The 18,775-nt window shown below is 38.3% G+C and overlaps 1 protein-coding gene and 3 non-coding genes across 4 annotated transcripts in view; 3 read left to right on the forward strand and 1 right to left on the reverse strand.

Moving 5' to 3' along the window:
- The window catches only part of PRSS16 (serine protease 16), a 45,580-nt gene that overhangs the window by 21,046 nt on the left and 5,759 nt on the right, over nucleotides 1–18,775 (forward strand). The window contains exons 2-5 of the mRNA XM_064476032.1: nucleotides 15,844–15,933; nucleotides 16,705–16,865; nucleotides 17,678–17,777; nucleotides 17,909–18,038. Coding sequence (XP_064332102.1) covers nucleotides 15,861–15,933; nucleotides 16,705–16,865; nucleotides 17,678–17,777; nucleotides 17,909–18,038 — 464 coding nt within the window. The 5' untranslated portion in view covers nucleotides 15,844–15,860. The remainder of the gene's footprint in view (nucleotides 1–15,843; nucleotides 15,934–16,704; nucleotides 16,866–17,677; nucleotides 17,778–17,908; nucleotides 18,039–18,775) is intronic.
- On the forward strand, nucleotides 1,227–1,308 carry TRNAS-CGA (transfer RNA serine (anticodon CGA)). The gene has a single exon. It is a non-coding gene; the product is annotated as a tRNA-Ser (tRNA).
- TRNAR-ACG (transfer RNA arginine (anticodon ACG)) lies at nucleotides 2,726–2,798 on the forward strand. The gene has a single exon. It is a non-coding gene; the product is annotated as a tRNA-Arg (tRNA).
- Nucleotides 6,771–6,853, reverse strand: TRNAL-UAA (transfer RNA leucine (anticodon UAA)). Its single transcript has one exon. It is a non-coding gene; the product is annotated as a tRNA-Leu (tRNA).

Here is an 18,775-nt window from a genome sequence, read left to right on the forward strand (position 1 = left end):
TGTGAGGGTCCCCGGGAAAAGTATTAGAAGAAGGGGAGAGGAAATGGTTGCTCTCTTTGGAATTTGGATTTCTACCAAAAGAGACTTCACCAGAAACCGACCCTGAGGGCCCCTTATCTTGGACCCCATCTGTAGCAGAAAAGTCTCCCAGACTCGATCAGCTTCTTCTGGGGCTCCAGGTGTGGCCTCCTTTAGAGTACTGCTGAGTTCCATAAAGAACTCTACTCACCATTCTAGAAGAGAGCTCTGGAAGAAATTTTTTCTCCTCCACTTCCTCGTTTATAGCGTTTTCTTGACCTTTTATTTAATTTTTAATAGGTAGTATCTAAAGTCTAAAGTGACATGCAGTAATCTCCCTCCTGTTCCCAGATAATTCCATCGCCTTAGTCTCCTGCCCCTCAACTGGGTACTGTTGTCATGAGCTTACTGATTATTCTTGAGAGGTTTTGTTTGTTTGTTTGTTTGTTGTCAAATGCATATATAATCTAACACAAATATATCTCCAATAGTAGTATTCTATAGAGACTGATGTGAACTTTGCTTTTATTTTATATTGTATGTATGTACATAGTGATCTTTATCATTTTGTTTGAAATACACATAGCACTCCATTACGTAGTTATGCCATAATTTATCTAATTAAATAACTGTGACTAATTAGGTTTGTCTCAGTCTTACAATTAATACTGCAGAGAATAAGCTTGAACACAATATAATCTCTCATGTGTTCAAGTCTCTTTTACATTTGTGGAAATGCTGTACAAAGAGTATATGCGTTTGAAACGTTGATAGATCCTGCCAAATTGTCCTCCATAGCAGCAAGGCATGGTATATTTGTCTGTGGGGAACACAAATGAGTAGAATTGCAAACACGCTGAACGCAACCCTTACTTCATTCTCTGCCAAGTATGAAGCAAAACCAGGCAATCCATGAAGACGGTAGAAACTTTTTGAAAATCAAGGATTATTGTGATGCTGGAATCTTGCCTTTTCTCAAAGAGGTGAGACTTCGCAGCCTGGAGCCTAGCAGAATGGGAACCAGTTGGATGAGGCTGGGAAGGAGCTGAGTGGAGAGATCTGATGAAGGGGCTTAGGGAGTGATCTCCTTTTGCATACTGTTGGAAGTAAACATGTCAAATAAACAAGAGTGGCCAGAATAGTTAGGATTATTAATCAGGGCCCTGTGCGGATGTGCTTTTCAAGGCTTAAAGAGAGCTGGGAACTAAGCTGTGATGGCCGAGTGGTTAAGGCGTTGGACTCGAAATCCAATGGGGTTTCCCCGCGCAGGTTCAAATCCTGCTCACAGCGTATGCCAGTGCGTTCCCAAACAAGGTAACTCTCTTACTGTGGACTCTAGCTCCTCATCTTATTCCACAAGCTGAGAAACTGAGAAGTTAGGAGGCAGCTTCTCGTAATAAAGTACTTCGGCTCTTACATTCTCTTCCAAACTGGTTGGGCTCTTGTGAATCCTTTGAGCGCAGGGGCGGTGCTTACTTCAGCCCCACTAGCTACAGTCTGTCCGCACTACGCGGGTAGTCGGAGACTTAGTGAATTCTTAAAACAGCTGCTTGTTTTGTATTGAGTGTGTTCAATCTAAACACAGCGGCAGATTCCAATGACAAAGAGAAACAGGAAATTTTGTTTTTAAAAATCTGTAATAAAATTCACCATTCTGATAATAGAAATGCAGGCAGCTTCCTTAAAGAGTTCTCCGGTATTTTAAAACAAACAAACAAAAAACGGGCTGGCGGGAACCTTATAGGTCTAGGATCATAAATATCCATTTGTGTGTGTGTGTGTGAGAGAGAGAGAGAGAGAGAGAGGGAGAGAGCGCCAGCGAGCTCCAAGGACTATTCAAAACATTGTACTGTAGAAATGAAGAAACTGGGGCAAAGGGAGATACACAACTTGGGCCAAGGCAGTAAATCTAATGGGGAAAAAACCAGAGAAAGTCTGCGGGCACTGCGGCTGCACTCGAACCCAAACTGCTGTATTTCTCTCTCTTAAAGGACCACCCTCACTTACTTTTGTATTTCCACGTGCATATTTCGCCTACATTGAGCCCTTCAATATAGCTAGCCAATTTATGTAATGATGACAGGTATACTTAAATTTTATAATTATATTAACTCTGAACTTCATAGTTCCTATATGAGTTTGGTTCTTAAAGTGTTTACCTTCACCTAATTTGGAAGAGTGGGTGCTTCAGAATGTCTTTTGCCGCATAGTCTGAAATTTTTTCCTCTGTAAAGAGTTTTGGCTCTTTGGAGAGTGAGATGGAAAACATATAATACCTCAAGAATGTGTTTTATTCTACCTTCTCTTTCACTATATCAAAACTGAAAATTAAACGGATCACTAATTATTGATGCATACACAGCATCAGTATCTAAGGACATAAGAAAAATGAAATGGCTTGATGAATGGACAAATGAGCAGTCTGAATAAATTAATAAAGCGTTCACAAGCAGTAACAATAGAAACTAGCATGCACATAAATGAAAAAATGCTAACTACAGTCATTCTATCACATGATGCTCCAAGGCAGAAAATTCTTTCATAAATATAAATATTTTAAGGAATGTACACACAAACTGACCCCGAAGATAATCAGATTTACCAGAATCCACAGATTTTCTTGTTCAACTAAATTGTCAGTACAATGAAGCAACAGTTTTCTCAATGATTCTAGTGAATAATGAATAATACAGCTCTAAAGAAGAGGGGGCCAGTGGCGCAATGGATAACGCGTCTGACTACGGATCAGAAGATTCTAGGTTCGACTCCTGGCTGGCTCGAGTTCCCCTTCCTTTTTGGGGGGGTGATTCTATTACCAATTTTAACAACATAGAATTGTTTGTTTGATGAGAGGGAGGTAATTAGGTTTATTTATTTATTTATATTTGGAGGCGGTACTGGGAATTGAAACCAGGACCTCGTGCTTGGTGAACATGCGCTCTACCACTTAAGTTATACCCTCCCCCACAAAACGTAAATTCTTAGTCAATTTTGGCTGTCTATTAAGTCTGAACGGATACTCAAAGCACCTCTCTTCTGAAAAGTCCTTTTTATCTCGTTTCTTTTACTGATACTGAGAAGGGGAGTTGAAAGATCTTTGAAAACACAACTTTAAAACTTAAATACAGAATATTATTTGGCCATAAAAAAGAATGAATTTCTGATACATGCTACAACATGAGCGAGCCTTGAAAACATCATACTAAATGTAAGAAGCTAGACACAAAAAGCCTCACCTCTAAAGACTGAGACTACGAAACTGTTTAGACTTGTAAGGGATCCTACACAAAAGTTAAACCTACAAGAAGAGGGCGAGGGTAAAAAGAGAAACAAGGAAATTAGCAAGTTGAGGGGGGAGGTGTCTCTTGAAACAGCTGGATCTCCTTTCCAGGTGTTTCTGGGCGTGGCTTCAGACTCTTGGGGAGGAGTGGAGGAACCTGGCAAGGAAATCAAGGTGAATCTGGGAAAAGGAACACAAACAAGCAAAGGAGACTTTCATTTATGGGTATTCATGTATTTATCTTACAGAAGTTTATTGACTCTAGACGATGTGTGCTGAAAGGGTTCTGAGAATAAAAAGAATGAACCTGCCACCACTTATCTAGACTTCGTTTGATACACTGTCTGCTGGGCTATTAGCAAATTAAAAGGGAAGCCAGGTGAGGAGGGAAGAATTGTCTTAACGATTTGGAACTTCCTGATGCAAAGGTTTCTCAAATTTTAGCAGGAGAATCGCTAGGAAGGAGCGTTAAGCCCAGGTTTCTAGACTCACCCCCACCCCGAGATTCCATATTGGTTCTAGGGTGCAGCCCATGAATTCTTAGCAAAGTGATGCTTCTGTTGCTGTTCCACCGACCATACTTTAAGTAGCACTGAACTAGAACGTTGTATTTTATTAACCACTTTTTCCAGCTGACACCAACAGGAAACTTCCCCGTTGAAGAAAAAAAAAAAAAAAATAGAGCTTTTATATGGCGCCACTCACAACTCCAGTATTATTCCACTAGGCTTTAACCAACCGAAATACAGGCCTTTTCTACTCTCAAGATTTTTGAATTGGTTCTCTCTTTTATCAACATGTAAGTTTCATTGAATACTTTTTTCTTAATTTTTGGTGGTGGTGGTGGTGGCTTGTTTTAGAAAGAAGTCAGTTTCAACCTCCCCCTCAAACAAACAAAAAGACTTCTGATATAATAATCAAATCACTCTTGCACCTGAAGGAGGAAACTTAGGCTTTTCCAAACATCTGCATGTTGGAAACTCCTATCTCCCCACCAAACAATCTACAGAGATTATATTGTGAAGAGAGAATTTTTTCCTTTACCCCAGAATGTTGTAGATGTGCTGTGTCCAAAACGATAACCATTAGCATATTTCTAAAATGTAATTCAAAAAAAAAAGAGAATGAAGTATTTCATTAATTTTTTTCTTGATTACATGTTGAAACGATAATATTTAGGGTTAAAACATTAACCCCAAATATTATTCATTCTACTTGTTTATTTCTACTTCTTAAAATATGGCAGCTAGAAAAATTAACTTGTTTTATGATATTATTTGTTAACTCTCACATCTTGTGATTATTGATTTAGTAATATCAGTGATGTGTGATCAGTTTGCCAGGAATATGGTTCTTTTGAGCAGACTCCATGGCAGTGTCACAGTCCAAAGAATTTACATTTTTTACTTTAAAAAATATGAGTATTCTTTTTTAAAGTAAAAAGCAATTCCTAGTGGGTAAAAATGAAAATTTTCTCATACTGTATTTCTTTACTTGCTTTTCTTTTTCTATTCGAGAGGATTCTGTGGTTTGGCTGGTTAAAGAGCCTGCTTAGTAAACAGAAGTTCCTGGCTTGCAATTTCGTGGGTCTCTCTCTGCAGGCTTTATAATTTTGAAAAGTGTTAACCCTCATTTCATTAAACACAGTTTGGGGAATTTATCCTTGACAAAACCTGTTGTTGTTCAATTGTTATATGATGTGGCAAACTAAGAGCCTGCTGTTTATAGATGTGGTTTCTGAAGGTGGTAAGCAATGGGAGTTTTAAAACAAGAGAGGGGGAAACTGGATGGACTATGCAAAATGTTGCATGAAAAAAATCATTCCACACATGGCATGACTGAAGCACCAAAAACTATTACTTGGACACCAAGCAATTCAGAATTCTCATCTGATGACAATGCTTGTCTCATATGCAACGAGATTATCAGTGATTTTCTTTGCATTCATTAGATATTTTGTCTTTAATCTATGACTTTACCATTTGAGAGTTTGCAATAAGAGCTCCAGCCATTACTGGAAACCTCTGTTTTTTATCTTGTATGATCCCCACAACTGGTCTTAATTCTTTTTTGCATCCTGGACTATTTACCACATATGATGATGTGATGTTCAATAAGTATTTGTGAATGGAACAATGAATAGCCAATTTCTTTTCCCTACTATTGTGAAAGTCAGTAGAATGGAGCTGGACACTGGAGACTCTGAGGGCTGAAGGAGCTCCTAGAACCAGAAAGCAAAACTCTTTTTCCCCTACCATGTCCTCCTGCACCCTCTACTAATAAAATTTCAGTGCCAGCTGGCAGAAGAAAATAAATATTTAAAAGGCCCGGATCCCATTTCAAAAAGCAGTCTAAAGGGGTGAATTTGGGGCTGAGAGGTGTATTAGAAAAAAACTGTTTTTCCTCCTGTCAGTCTCCTTTACTAGTTATACAGAACACTTTACCACTAGCTGGGTGCCCTATAGTTTAACTCAATTCAGACACCATCTATGTGGAAATAGCATCAGATCTCACAGGTTAAGGGCTCAGTCCCATAAGACTTCCACTTTGGATACCAACCCAAAATACTAGGTCCACAGGTTACCCACATACATGAACAGATGAGACATTTCAATAGATTGTTGGAAACTAAAAGTCAAATAAGTATGCTAAATGTTTTTTAAAACACACTCATAGGTGAGAGGAGGGTATAGCTCAGTGGTAGAGCATCAATCCCCGGTACCTCCATTAAAAATAAATAAATAAAACGAATAACCCCTCCAAAAAAACAAACAAAAAACAAAACAAAAACGCACTCATAGTAACAGATAAAAAAAAAAAAACCCTTTAATAAGCTAACTAGTAGACTCTGTAAAGCTCAGAAAAGAAGGGATAAACTTGAAGGTAGGTCTAGAAACTACCCAAGTTGAGACAACTCAGTTAAAAAAAAAAAAAAGATTAAAAAAGAGTACTGAAGAGTTGTTGATTAATATATTTGTCAGAAAAAATATTTGACGAGATAGTGGCCAAGTACTTTCCCAAGATAATGAAGTGAAGCTATCCCCCACTTTTCAAAAGTTCACTTTTGCTGCTACTTCATTTTTAGAAAAAGACCTACATTAGAACCTGTTTTGCTAAAGGAAATAAATCCAGAGAGGAATTTCGCTTTTATGAAGGCGATAAATGAAGGTAATGCTGGGGATAAAGTCAAATCATATAAAATGCTCATGTATTTCAAATACAGGAAGAAAGAGTTAAAAAGAAATGAACGAAGAACGAAAGGAACACTTAAAAAACAAATAATAAAACAATACATTTTGATAGAAATAAGTCCATATTTACATGGTATGTAAATTATCTAAATCCACCGATTACAGACAGTCTGTCAGATTGGTTAAAAAAAAGATTCAAAGCCAACTGTATGCCGGAATATTTCCCAACTTTGCTCAATGAATTTTCATTTTCAGGTAAAATACACGGTAAAGAAACCCTCTACCGGGAGTGGGGTTCGAACCCACGCGGACATGCGTCCATTGGATCTTAAGTCCAACGCCTTAACCACTCGGCCATCCCGGTGGTGGGCGTAGAAGTCTACAAGTCAAGTATTACAGTAGTAAAATTAATTATATTTGCTAGTCCCTAGAAAATTATGAATAGTTTTTAACCCATGAAATATGGGTCCAGGTGTTAAAGAAAGGAAATGAATCCCTGTAATGCTTCTTGGTAAAACAATATATATATATATTGAAAATTCATTTTCAAAAATTATTATCTAATCATTTGTTTGTGACACACATTATAACCAGAGGTTAAGGAACCACTGAACCATTCCTGATCTTATGGACTTGCTTTAAAATGAGGAATACTATGACCTCAAAAAAGCATGTGATGCTACAGGAATACACACTCACATTTCCAGACCCAACTCATTTTGTCACTACTTATGCTCAAAAGATGACACTTCTTTTAGATCTAGAAAGAAAAATCAAAGAGGAAAGAAAGTAGAGTAATAGAAGTGGGGAGAATGCAGACCCATGAACCATGTCTCACAACTCTACAAAGATAGTATCCATATGTTTTATCACTCTTTAGAGAACATTGTTTTGTCTGCTGAATATAAGCCCCATTCCAAACCCATTGAATCTGACTGTCCAGGTAAGAGCTTCAGGTCTAGAACCAGAGGATAGTTAATATTAAGACAAGTTCTTCTTGAAGTAAGTTTGGAAAACCCTAATGCAAATATATGGAGTTTGGAATTTGAACACGACACTGGTTTTAATAAGGAAGTATTTTGATCAAGAGTTCTAACTACCCACTAATGAAATTTCTTTCCTGATGATGTATCATATGCTATGCACTGAGTCAAGTGCATATAATATACCAAGTCAGTGAGACCCTGTCAGACACTACAGGGATAAGGTAGTGGATTGTTTAAGAATTCATTAAAGCAAGTTCCAGATAAGTATTTGGGGAGCTGTGTTGAAAGTCTGTGAAGGCTTCTGGAACCAGAGATGAAATTAAATCCTGAAGTAGGTTTTAAAACAGAATTAATTTATAAACACCCTAAAACACCTACAGTGAGCCATCAAAATAAATAACCATCCCTTTGTATCTCATCTGCAGGGATTGGTTCCAGGAAGCCCTGCAGATACCAAAATCTGAGGCTGATCAAGTTGGCCCTTCCTATGTTCATATGTATCCCATATGATAATATGAGATGAAATGAGAGGGTTGTGTCAGCTGTACCATACAACTTCAGAAGGTTCAAGGAAAACTCTCTTCAAGCTTCAAATCATTGATATAGAAGGATTCCAGCCCTTATTGGCAATACACAATGTTTACTAAGTTAAAAACATAAACAAACAAACCAATGTCCTCCACTGCCTGATAAAACAAGGAGAAATGAAAGTGTCGTTCACTTCATTGGTTCATCCAGCTTTGAGTTCTGTTTCTGGTCTCTTATATACTCTGTACTAGTGAACAAAGACATAGTCTGAGAGATTCTTGCCTTTGCATATTGAGGGAAGTCCAGGCCTGTCAGAGCTTGGGTCAGAGTTGAATTGGGAGGAATGAGTGCAAGAAAGGTCATATCAGAGAAAGGAGTACCCAATCATTGATATAAACAAGAGTTTCTGTATTATTCTATTATTGTGATTCTTTTTTGGTCAATATTTTTATTGAGGTATAATTGACATATGACATTATATTAGTTTCAGGTATAAAAGGTAATGATTCAATATTTGTACATATTGCAAAATGATCACTACAGTAAGTCTAGTTAACATCCATCACCATACATTGTTACATTTTTCTCCTTGGGTTGAGAATTTTAAGATCTATTCTCTTAGCAACTTTCAAATATGCAATACAGTATTATTAACTATGCTCACCATGCTGTATCTTACATCCTCATGTCTTATTTTCATCATATATTCATCCATTGATGGACACTTAGGTTGTTTCCATGCCTTGGCTATTGTAAACAATGTTGCAGTGAACATAAGGGTACACACATCTTTTTGACTTAGTGTTCTTTTTTTCTTGGATAATTACCCAGAAGTGAAATTGCTGGATCATATGGTAGTTCTGTTTTAAACTTTCTGAGGGACATTCCGTGATGGCTGCATTAATTTGTATTCCTACCAACAATGTACAAGTGTTCCCTTTTCTTCACATCCTCAACAACACTTGTTATTTCTTGTCTTTTTGATAATAGCCATTCTAACAGATGTGAGGTTATACTTCATTTTGGTTTTGATTTGCATTTCCCTTATGACTAGTGATGTTGAGCATCTTTTCCTGTACCTATTGGCCATCTGTATGCCTTCTTTGGGAAAATGTCCATTAGATCCTCTTCCTATTATAAAATGGGATTGTTTGGTTTTTTGCTATTTAGTTGTATGAGTTCTTTATATATTTTGGATATTAACCCCTTATCAGATAAACAGTTTGGAAATATTTTCTCCCTTTTCATATTGTTGATGGTTTCCTTTGCTGTGCAAAAGGTTTTTAGTTTGGTGTAGTACCACTTGTTTATTTTTCCTTTGATTGCCTCTATTATTGTGATTCTTAGCATAAAGTAAAATCATCCATAGAATTTATAAAATATACTTATGAGAGAGTGACAGATAAGAATTAATAGAAATACATGTAGAAAAATATCTTTATGCCCTAAAGGATAGAAAAGAACTTAAAAATAACTTAAAGGCATAAACTGTAAAGCAAAATATTGGTATATTTTACTTCATCCAAATCAAAGATATGTTCAATGAAGGCCACAATGGAAGCATAGATAGACAGGTATGACAAAAGTAGAAGATATTTGGAACATTTAAAAATGACAACTTAATTTATATTATCTAATAAGAAGCCATGAAAATCAGTAAATTCAGAAAGGCCAGAAGGGTCTCCACTGGCCCATAAAGGGATCAAACCCATGACCTTGGCATTATTAGCACTACACTCCAACCAATTGAGCTAACCAACTACCCTGCATGTATGGCTCTTCACATGAAATAGTAAAAATTTCATATTCTTATGCCTGTTTAACACCAAATGCTATTCCAACAAATTGGACAACCTAGAAGAAATAGATTCTGAGAAACCTACAACCTATCAAGACTGAATCGTGATGAAACGGAAAATCTGAATAGACCTATTACTACCAAGATTGAATCAATAATTAAAAACCTCTCAACAAAGGTCTGGAGACAGAAGGCTTCACCGATAAATTCTTCCCAACATTCAAAGAAGAATTAAGATCAGTCCTCAAACTCGTCCAAAAAGTTGTAGAGGGGGAAACTCTTCTAAACACATTTTACCAGGCCAGCATTACCCTAATACCAAACCAAGAGAAGGATGCCACAGAAACAAACAAACAAAAAAAATCACAGGCAAGTATCCCAGGTAAACATAGATGCAAAAGTTCTCAACAAAATATTAACAAACCAAATGCATCAAAGGGATCATACACCATAATCAAGTGGGATTTAGTCTAGGGATGCAATGCTGGTTCAACATCTGCAAATCAGTCAGTGTGATACACCACATTAACAAAATTGAGGATAAAAAAATCATAAGATCATCTCAATAGATTCAGCAAAACCATTTGACAAATTCAACATCCGTTTATGATAAAATGGATATAGAGGAAACATACCTCAACATAATAAAGGCCACATATGACAAGCTCACAGCTAAAATCATACTCATTGATAAAAAGCTGAAAGCTTTTCATTTAAGATCAGGAACAAGACAGCAATGTCCACTCTCCCCACTTTTATTCAACATAGTATTGGGAGTCCCAGCTAGAGTAATTAGACAAGAAAAAGAAATAAAATCATCAAAATTGGAAAGGAAAAAATAAAACTGTCACCATTTGTAGATGACATAATATTATATATAGAAATATATAGAGATATTACATATAGAAAACCCTGAAGACTCCATCAAAAAATTGTTACAACTAATAAATAAATAATGTAAAATTACAGGATACCAAATCAATACACAAAAATCAGTTGCATTTCTTTACACTAATAACAAGCTATCAGAAAGAGAAATTAAGAAAACAATCTCATTTACAATTGTATCAAAAAATAAAATTCCTAGGAATGAATTTAACCAAGGCGGTGAAAGATCTGTATATTGAAAACTATAAGAAATTAATAAAAAGAAATTGTAGAAGACATAAATAAATGGAAAGATATTCTGTGTTCATGGATTAGAAGAATTAATATTGTTTAAAAATATCCATACTACCCAAATCAATCTACAGATTCAATTCAATCCCTATCAAAACTTCAATGGCTTTTTCCACAGAAATAGAACAAGCCATCCTAAAATTTGTATGCAACCATGAAACACCCCAAATAACAAAAGCAATCGTGAGAAAGAAAAATAAAGGTGGAGGCATCATGCTTCCTGATTTCAAACTCTAACCCTAAGCTATAGTAATTAAAATAGTATGGTATTGGCAGAAAAACAGATACGTACATCAATGAAACAGAATAGAGATCTTAGGGACAAATCTGCATGTAAATGGTCAACTAACTTATGACAAAGCAGGCAAGAATATACAATAGAATCTCTTCAGTAAATGGTGAGGAAGCCAGACAGCCACATGCAAAAGAATGTAAGTAGACCACTGCCTTACACTATACAAAAAAATTAACTCAAAATAATTAGAGATTTGAATGTAAGACCTAAAACCATACAAATCCTAGAAGAAAACATAAATAATAAGCTTCTTGACATAGGTCTTGGTGATGACTTTTTTTGAATCTGTCACCAAAAGGAAAAGAAACAAAAACAAAAATAAACAAGTGAGACTACATCAAACTGAAAATCTTCTGCACAGCAAAGGAAACCATCAACAAAATAAGAAAGTGACGTATGGAATGGGAAAAAAATATTTGCAAACTATATATCTGATAAGGGGCCAATATGTAAAATATAAAAAGAATCCATGCAACTCAATAGTGAAAAATCAAACAATCCCATTTTGCAATGGGCAGAGGATCTGACCACACATTTTTCCAAAGAAGACATAAGTATGGCCAACAGATACATGAAAAGATGCTCAACATCCCTAGTCATCAGGAAAATTCAAGTCAAAACCAAAATGAGATATAACCTCACACCTATTAAAATAGCTATTATCAAAAAGACAGGAAATAACAAGTGTTGCTGAGGATGTGGAGAAAAGGGAACACTTGTACACAGTTGGTAGGAATACAAATTGATGCAGCCACCATGCAAAACAGTACGGAAGTTCATCAGAAGGTTAAAAACAGAATTACCATATGATTCAGCAATCCCACTTCTAGGTATTTATCCAAGAAAATGAAAACACTAAGTCGAAAAGATGTTTGCACCCCTATGTTCATTGCAGCATTATTTACTCTAGCCAAGACATGGAAACAACCTAGGTGTCCATCAGTGGATGAATGGATATAGAAAATGAGATATAGATAGAGATATATAGTGCAATATATATGTAAAGTGTATATACATAATACAGAAAACGTGATATATGGTGTAATATTATATACAGCCATAAGAAAGAATGAAGTCTTGCCATTTATGACAACATGGATGGAACTTGAGGGCATTCTGCTAAGTGAAATAAGTCAGACAGAGAAAGAAAAATACTGTATGATGTCACCTACACGTGGAAAAAAACAATAACAAAACAAACAGACTGGGGGGCAGGATATAGGTCAGTGGTAGAGTGCATGTCTAGCATTCACAAGGGTCTAGGTTCAATCGCCAGCACCTCTATCAAAAAAAAAAAAAAAAGTAAATAAATAAACCTACACTCCCCACCAACAAAAAATTAAAATAAAATAAATACTTTAAAACAAACAAAAAAGCTCGTAGATAGAGAGAACGAATTTTTTTAAACGAGGAAGTCTTTCTTCTTTTTTCAAAGGAGACTTTTTTGTTTAGCCAATTTTAACTACGACCAAGTAACATTGTTTCTTCAAGTTTTTCTTCATGCTCCATTTCCCCTTTCTGAACTCCAGCAAAAAGAAAAAGATAAGGCGAAAACTTGGTCTCCAGATGAAACAAACTTCACTGCTCAGGTAGAAAACAAGACTTTCTCAAACTTGACGACTCTGCCCTGAGAAAACACAGAGGAACATTCACAAGAGTCTTCCTTCTTTCTACCACAGAAAGGATCTGGAAGAAGGTTTTCAGTTTAACTTCCAAATAGACAGATTATGAAATAGACCCTCCAGCAGGAATAGCTGGTGGATTTGGTCCCAGCTCCTCTTCAGACCAGGAAAGAAGGAAATCTCTGCAGATCTGCCTTGTGGGTTTCTAAGGACTGGGAGATGCCCATTTTCTGTGCTCCACCGAGAACGTCCAGCAGTGTGAATATTTGCTGCTTGGATTTGCCATTTTATGATAATTAACTGCCTGTTTCTTTTCTCCTCCTGAGGGTGAAAACTGCTGTCTTCATTCCTCTGGTACCCCTGGTGCCCACACAGAGTGGCAGGTTCTCAGTAACTTAATTTAATGAATGATGAAAAGGTGCACAGAAAGTCCTTTCTGCTAAATATAGTCTTTGAGCACGAGAATCCTCCAGGTGTTTATCAAATGACATCAGAAGCTTCAATTTTTCTTCTTTCCAGAAAGTTATTTTCAAAAGAAATCAATTCACCTCCTAATTGGGGTGGGGGGGGTGGACGGAGGGGGGATGATGGAGGAAGATGCTCTTCAAATAACTCTGAGATGTCTGTTGGCCAAAAAGGACTTTCCCTCCTAGTTCCCATTTCTCTAGCTCCAGGAAGGATTCCAAGGACTTCCTTCACAGTTAGGCTCCTTTCGCATCTCTTCCTATCTGGGCGCACCTCAGGTTCCTGGCACTCAGTCACTGCACCTACCCAGGCCCCCGCCCCACAACGCAGTCAAAAGATTCTCAAATTTAGCAAGTTTGGCATGCAATTCTTTGCAGATGCGAAAAGCCGGTTTAGCAGGTGCAGATGTGAGATCCAGGACAGGCAGCTCTTCCTCCTGGACAATTTCCCAGCAACTCTGCGTCCCACTCAGCTGGAGTTTTGTGGCCATGTAGGTCAAGGTCATTTCAAGAGGAAAGAGGGATCCCGACCAATTCTGGAGTGACATTGGCACCTGTGAAAGCTCTAGATTCTCAGGCCACTTTCAAATTCTTTGATTTCTATTCTGAAGACAAAAAGTGTACCCCTCAGCTGGCCGCCAAGCCCTTGGTCTGAGATGCCTCAGCAACTATGTAGACTTCCAAGCGATGGAGAAAAGGATGTGTTGGAATACCTGGTCTGAGCAGGACTTCTTAACATTGGGTTTGGAGGCTGTTTCCAATAAAAATGAGATACAAACAAATGGTGAAGAATGAACAGAAGTTGGTCATTTTATCCTTAGCTAAGCTGAGGCTTCAACCTGCAAATTTTGTTATTCATAGCATAGCCTTCCCCCAAATCTTAGAACTATGGACCCCAGGCACATTTTTTGAAAACTAATTTATTTTTATTCTAAGATTAAGCAGTTGCTTTTCTTTGTATTATAATCATTGATAACTTAAAAATGAAACTGCTGCATCACTCGAATATATTGATCACAAATTTTGAATAATCTGATATGATCACTATTTATGAAAAATAAATGTATGAACAAGTAATTCTTTATAGCCTTTAATCTTATGTTATTTTTTCTTCTTGAACTTCACTTTCCCAAAAAGACATCATAATATCAAATAATTTTATACCTGAAATTATTTTACAGTTCCTATATCTTACTTTACTGTAACAAAAAACAATATATATGAACACTACAGTTACTTTGTGGGAGGACATAAGATTCTAGTTTTTACTAGTTTCTCTGTACTGAATTATCATTTAAAATATTATTTATACACAAATAATCATAACAGCAGAAATACAATGAATTAGAAACTAAGGAGTAAATTAAAGGTAAAAATAATGGAATGCTTATCTAAATGATTTTGGTCTTTTAAAATTAATTCATATAATCATGGATAAATGTGCGTGTTGCCATGATAAGTCAAGTTTCAGTATTAATTTTATGCCTAGTTTATGACTACTGAGAAAATGTGTTTTAATATAAAATAAAATGAAAATAGATCAGGTTTTGCTATACAAGTGTATCACGGTTACTTAACACTTTCTGAGTTGTTTGCAAAAAAAAGAATCACATATATTTCGGATTCTAATATATTTGATGACTAGATTCTCCCTTAATTTATTTAAAGCAAATAATTGAAAGCATCCTGACTTGCTAAAAGTTAATTACCTAGCTATCACAATAGTTTAATTATCTTAACCATTTCCCAGCCTTTCCATTTATTCCTGTGTTGGAGACTGGAGCTTGTTGCACTTTGAGTTGATAATCCTTGGTCAGATTTGAGAAGAGTGAGAGGAAAGTGTTTCTTTTGGAGTATGAAAAAAAGGTCATTGAGAAATGCACATCTTGATATCAGAAATATTCTCAGACAGGTCAGTTTTAGATAAAATCCATATGGTGGTTGATGACTAGAAAACTGATCACCTGAGGCTGACTGGCTTCTTGCACTTTTGAAGGTCCTCCTGTGTCCTCAAGAGTGGGATTACCCTGGTTTGATCACTGCTGCATTAAATCACTGAAACCCACTCCCTGAAAAGTGAAAGGAGTAGGCATGCACCACCTGATGGAAGAAATGTTCATGTAGTGAGGTATGGGGAAATTGTTCTGGCTTATACATTATTTGCCTTGAACTTTATGCTAGCCAGAATGACTTGTGGCCTATCAAACATACCTTGAACATCTGCTTTAACCATTAAATAAAAGGGTGCATTATCCAGAAGTAAAAAAATGTCCATTTTGAAAATAGAGATAAAGCTAAGAGGCTTCTGTGATAGTCCAAGTCAGAGATGAAGGTGGCTCAGAAGAAGGTGATAGCACTGGAGGTGGTAAGAAGACGTCAGATTCTGGATAACGTTTTAGAGTAAAACCAGCAACATTGGTTGATGGATTATTCATTCACACAACAAACATTTATTGATTGTCTACTGTGTACACTGTTGTAGCAACCAGGCATTTAACAATGAACGGAAGAGATGAAAATCAAGAGCCCCATGGTGCTTCCTTTCTAGTCTGGGAAACAGATGATGAATCATGTAAGTAAAATATGTATAATATTTCTAATAGTGGTAAGTGCTATGAAGAAGAGTAAAGAATAAAGGAGACCTACAGGTTTGATAAATTTTAAAAAGATGATCACAGAAGACCTTTCTGGCCTTTGAGTAGAGATATCTTTCAGAGAGAGAGACTGAAGTAGAAGATTGAAAGGGAGATTGAGAGGGGAGGCTGAGAAACAAAGAGAGAGAGTCTGAGTATTGGGACAACTGAGGGGGACTGAAGATATGCGGAGGGGCAGAGAGAGGAAGGCTGGGAGTAAGGGGGCAAAAGAAATTCCTGAAGCAGAGAGAGGTACAGATTAAAGGATGGAGAAGGGAGACTGAGGACCAGAGGGAAGGGAGATTAAGGGGTAAGAGAGGGAAAAATCAGAAGCAGCCAGAGAAGTAATTGGATATCCAGGGGCCACATCAGCAGACCTCTATGCACAGACTCTGGCGTCCCTGCCCCGCTTCACTGGTTCCTACAGAAGCCTGACCTGTCCCAAGACAGGTATCTGAAAAGAAATCTGAGTTCCTGATGAAAGACTATAAATTTAAAGGCCAGCCCAGGGGACATTAGATAAAGTTCTCAGTGACTGAGAGCCCTTGCACAGAGGACTGGAGAGCATGACCATCAGACGTATCCTATGGCTGGGTCCTCTGCTCCTGGCTTCCCTCTGGGGGTCCTCAGCTCCAGGTAGGAGGCTCATTAGGGTCAGGCGGGGCTCCTAACGAGGCCTGGCCTGACTCCTTCCCCTCCGTGTCCCACAGCCTCCCTCCTTAGGCGCCTAGGTGAGCACATTCAGCAGTTTCAGGAGCGCTCTGGACTGGGCCTGAGCCTGGGCCCGAGTCCTGTGGCCTTCCCAAAAGAAGGGTGGCTGGAGCAGCCACTGGACCCCTTCAATGCATCTGACAGACGATTCTTCCTGCAGGTGAGGCCAGGAGAGGGGTGTCAACTGCCTACCTAGCCCCCTCCTCAGTCTCCCTACTCTGCCCTTCAGTCTCTGCTTTCTGTTCCTGCCTCTACACCTCTGTCTCCCCAGCTCTCTGCCCCACAGTCTCATCCCTTGTGGCCCTTTAGTCTAACCCCTCTGTTTCTTGGATTTGCCCTTTATCCCCTAGTCTCCCTTCTCTTTCCTAGCCTCCCACTTTTTTCATCCCTCAGGTCCTGTCCTTCAGTTTTTCCTTTTCTCTGTCATTCACTCTCACTCTCTCGCTGCCCCTCAATACCCCCTTCTCCCTGTCCTTCAAATGAAACACTAAACCCATCACTGGGTCTCAATATGGACCATAAATTTGGACCAGCTTTGGAACCAGACCTGGCTCACAATAGGCACTTGAAGATATCTATTGAATGAATGATAAAATTAATAATTTTTCATGCCAACTCTATCAGTCTCAAAAGGTCATTTCACATAGGTCCTATTCCTGAATGCCTCTGCACTTGTTACTTATTCTACAATTTTTATTTCAGTATATAGCAACTACTTACCATGTGCCAGCCACTATCCTTGACCTTGGGGATATAAAAGTGAAAGTTGGCAAAAATATCTGCTCTTGTAGATCTTATCTTCTAGATAAGGAGACAAACAGGAGAAAAATGAACACATAAGTAAATAAGCCTATTTCAGACAATACTAAGTACATAAAGATCCATTAGAGAGAGAGACTGGAATGAACAGGGAATAAAGAATAGGACAGAACTCTCACAACCCCATTTTTTCTTCCCCATCCCACCTCCTAGCGGTATTGGGTCAACGACCAACATCGGGCCAGCCAGGATGGACCTGTATTCCTGCACCTGGGGGGAGAGGGCAGCCTTGGGCCTGGCTCAGTGATGAGAGGTAAGAAGCAAGGGTGGGGAAAGACATAGCTGGGAAGCTGGTGGGGGCCAGGAAGGGAGGTTGCATATTGCAGTGCTGTGAGACTCAAGGGTTGCATTTATCTCACACCCCCTCCTTCATATTCTTCACAGGGCACCCTGCAACCCTGGCCCCAGTCTGGGGGGCCCTGGTGATAAGCCTGGAACATAGATTTTATGGCCTGAGTATACCTGCTGGAGGATTGGACATGGCCCAGCTTCGTTTCTTGTCCAGCCGCCATGCGTGAGTCGGAGTAGGGAAAGTGTTTAGGGTCATGGGACTGAGGATGTCTGTGTCTTAGCATCTCTGCATTTGTGTCTCTCTCCTCTGTTGCCCAAAGTTGCAGAGTCTCTTGTTCCATGGTCTCTTCTCTTTCTTTCACTCTAATTATTTCTCTCTCCATCTCTGAGTCTCTGTCCCTCCTTAGCTTTTTCTTTCTCTTACACTATGTTCTTATCACTTGCTGTCTCACTATGGCGTACTGGTCCAGACCACAAGCATCTCTTACCTGGATGACACAGCCTCCTCACTGGTCTCCCTATTTCTGCCCTTGACCCCTATAGTCTATTCTCCAAATGAAGCCAGAGTGATCATTAGATCATAAACCAGATCACCACTCTCTTGGCTCAAATCCCTCACACAGTGGCTACAGTGGCTACAAAGTCTGATTGGCTCTGGCTCCCTAGTTAACTCTCCCACCTCCTCTTTCCCACACTCTGTGGGCTCCAGCTACACTGAGGTCCTTGCTGCTCTCCAGACTTATAGGCACGTTGGTGCCTTGAATCTTTGATCTCTTTCCTCTGCAAGGAGTGGGCTCCCCCTAGATATTTGTATGGCTCCTTCTCTCACTTCCTTCAGTGCACCCTATTCCAGTTACCAACCTTTACTGTTTCCTTCCCCACCTCACCTGTTTTATTGTTCCCCAAAGGACTTATCTCTCCCTTTCCTACTTGGTGTATCTCTCTGTATCTGTCTGTAAT

The sequence above is a fragment of the Camelus dromedarius genome, chromosome 19, assembly GCF_036321535.1.
Source record: "Camelus dromedarius isolate mCamDro1 chromosome 19, mCamDro1.pat, whole genome shotgun sequence".
NCBI lineage: Eukaryota > Metazoa > Chordata > Mammalia > Artiodactyla > Camelidae > Camelus > Camelus dromedarius.